Source organism: Hyla sarda, chromosome 4 (genome assembly GCF_029499605.1).
Source record: "Hyla sarda isolate aHylSar1 chromosome 4, aHylSar1.hap1, whole genome shotgun sequence".
NCBI lineage: Eukaryota > Metazoa > Chordata > Amphibia > Anura > Hylidae > Hyla > Hyla sarda.
The window spans coordinates 4,578,050-4,581,511 of NC_079192.1; the positions used below are offsets into that span (position 1 = coordinate 4,578,050).

General features: G+C 37.3%; 1 protein-coding gene across 1 annotated transcript in view; it reads right to left on the bottom strand.

The window, feature by feature from the left end:
• Positions 1-294: 294 nt before the first annotated feature.
• LOC130366719 (olfactory receptor 11L1-like) overlaps positions 295-3,462 on the bottom strand; it is a 24,889-nt gene continuing 21,721 nt past the window's right edge. Inside the window, exon 2 of the mRNA XM_056569041.1 lies at positions 295-1,224. Within this exon, the coding sequence (XP_056425016.1) occupies positions 295-1,224 (930 nt within the window). The remainder of the gene's footprint in view (positions 1,225-3,462) is intronic.

Consider the following 3,462-nt stretch of genomic DNA (forward strand, 5'->3'; position numbering starts at 1 on the left):
GCTGTGTAAACGCTCTAAAAAAGGTTAAGCTCGATGGTCATGAGTGTTTTATACCAGGTGTAAGTAGCTATAATATTTGTGACCTGGTTATATATGAAGACACCCATACAAAATAACCACACGGTAAGTCATTGGCTCCAAAGTAATTTCTAAATAGGGTTACCTTCTATAGAACCTTCAGGGACCATAACTGTGTCCGATCCTGGGAAAACCGGAGAATTATCTTATACTCTCATTGATCAATGCAACTCTATCTGCAAATATCTCAGTGATGCCTAGAGTATTGTAGATGATTTACCAGATGACAAACTTATGAGTTATTTCTTGGATGGCATTTTTTATATCACTATTTCTCAAACTGTATATAATGGGGTTGACCAAAGGAGTAAACACAGTATATAGCAGGGAGAGGATTTTACTCATGGTCAGTGTTCGGCCTTTTGTTGGGACAACATAAACACTGAATATAGTCCAGTAGTATATGGAGACCACAATGAGGTGGGAGCTACAGGTGGAGAAGGCTTTCTGTCTACCAGTATTGGATGGGATCCTTAAGACTGTTGAAACAATATAAGTATAAGACACAACAATGATGGTGGTTGGGATGAAGACAATTGGAACACTCAGTAAATAAACCTCTAAGTAAATGATGTACGTGTCAGAACAGGCAAGATCAAGTAAGGGAACGAGGTCACAGAATAAATGGTCAATTATGTTGGGTCCACAAAAGTTTAGCTTTGCTGTTGAAAGGGTGTAAATGAACATAATAGAGCATCCAAACAACCAACAGATAACAATCAGTTTCACACAATGTGTATTAGTCATGATAGAGGAGTAACGGAGAGGATTACAGATGGCCACATATCTGTCATAAGACATCACTGTGAGGAGAAGACACTCAAATGCTTCCGAGACACAGAAGAAGTAAAATTGAGTGATACAACCAATAAAAGTCATGGTCCCTCCATTATTCAGTAGGATGTGGAGCATATTAGGGACAATATCTGTGGATAACAAGATGTCACTGATGGACAGTTGTGAGATGAAGAAGTACATTGGGGTGTGGAGGTTCTTGCTGGTGGACACCAGGGTGATGATCAGGAGATTCCCACATATTATCAGACAATAAACCACAAGGAACAGACAGAACAGGAAAAGTCTTAAACTCAGACTAACTTGAAATCCTAAGAAGAAAAACTCAGTGACTGCTGTTTTGTTGTTCTCCTGTAGATAAACCAAGAAAGAAAGATTCTAACTATAAGCCACAAGACTAGAGTGGCCTTCATTACGCCTAAAAAGAACCAACTACAACTCTATATTACACAGTATACCGTAACCACATTTTGTTACTTTACACTCAGTACTGTAACTTTCTATTCTTCAACAGAAATAAAACTACCATACACTGTATATAACCAGCGGGAATAACATCAAAGATCAAAGTTTAACGCAGCGTCTAAAGTGAAAGTAAAACATTGCCGGTTAGCTCAGGGAGCTGTTCGGGATAGCCGCGGTGAAATTGCAACATCCCAAACAGCTTACAGGACACCAGGAGGGTCCCTTCCTTCCCCCTCGCTGTCCGATCGCCGAATGACTGCTCAGTGCCTGAGATCCAGGCATGAGCAGTCAAGCGGCAGAATCATCGATCAGTGGTTTCTTATGAGAAACCAGTGATCAATGTAAAAGATCAGTGTGTGCAGTGTTATAGTCCCTATGGGAGCTATAATACTGAAAAAAGAAGTGAAAAAATAAAGATCATTTAACCTCTTCCCTAATAAATATTTGAACCACCCCCCTTTTCCCATAAAAAAACTGTAAATAAAAATAGGTGGTATTGCCGCGTGCGGAAATGTCCGAATTATGAAAATATATCATTAATTAAACCGCACAGTCAATGGCGTACGCGCAAAAAATTCCAAAGTCCAAAATGGCGTATTTTTGGTCACTATTTATATCATGAAAAAAATGAATTAAAAAAATTATCAAAAAGTCCGCTCAATACAAAAATGGTACCATCAAAAACTTCAGATCACAGCGCAAAAAAATGAGCCCTCATACCGCCCCATATGCGGAAAAATAAAAAAAAGTTAGTGGTCAGAAGAGGACAATTTTTTACGTATTTTCCTGCATGTCGTTATGATTTTTTCCAGAAGTACGACAAAATCAAACCTATATAAGTAGGGGATCATTTTAACCGTATGGACCTACAGAATAACGAGAAGGTGTCATTTTTACCGTGGAAATGAAAGCCCCCAAAAGTTACTAAATTGCATTTTTTCTTCAATTTTGGCACACAATTTTTTTTTTCTCTGTTTCGCCGCAGATTTTTGGGTGAAATGACTGATGTCATTACAAAGAAGAATTGGTGGTGCAAAAAATAAGCAATCATATGGAATTTTAGGTGCAAAATTGAAAGAGTGATGATTTTTAAAAAAGGAGGAAAAAACGAAAGTGCAAAAACTGGAAAACCCTCCATCCCCAAGGGGTTAACTGAGTAACAATGGGGATATTCTGCATAACAGAATGGGTATATGCATAATGCCTGTGCACACAGAAATGTAAAAAACTCAAAGTTTTATTAGAAAAAAAAGCACACTAAATGAATGCATACAGTGCCCCTATAATACAAAAGAAAGCCCATATCAATACACCGCAGAAACTTGGAGAAGACCTGGGTAATGTAATAGGTCCATCCAAAAAATATGTCTACAAGAAAATATATTTGTAACAAAATTAAAGGGGTGCTCCGGTGAAAACCTTTTTTCTTTTAAATCAACTGGTGGCAGAAAGTTAAAAATATTTGTAAATTACTTCTATTAAAAAATCTTAATCCTTCCAGTACTTATTATCTGCTGAATGCTACAGAGGAAATTCCTTTCTTTTTGGAACACTGATGACATCACGAGCACAGTGCTCTCTGCTGACATCTCTGTCCATTTTAGCAACCATGCATAGCAGATATTTACTAAGGGCAGCATGGTGGCTCAGTGGTTAGCACTGCTGCCTTGCAGTGCTGGGGACTTGGATTCAAATCCCACTAAAGCCAACAATAAATAAAGCATTATTATTATTAGTATTATAATAACGGCAGCAGAGAGAACTGTGCTCGTGATGTCATCAGAGAGCATTCCAAAAAGAAAAGAATTTCCTCTGTAGTATTCAGCAGCTAATAAGTACAGGAAGGATTAAGATTTTTAATAGAAGTAATTTACAAATATGTTTGTTTAACTTTCTGCCACCAGTTGATTTAAAAGAAAAAAGGTTTTCACCGGAGTACCCCTTTAAGTGGGAAATCAGGAAAAAGGTTATACTATATGATTATCACGTATGGTTAAACTCCTTCAGAGACCAAACATGTTTTGCCACCTCTTGGATTTCTTCAGGGGTATCCATTTGGTAAAAAAAATAAACCTATATCCCAAAATATAATAAAATATAATATAAGTATATTCTGCATGTCTT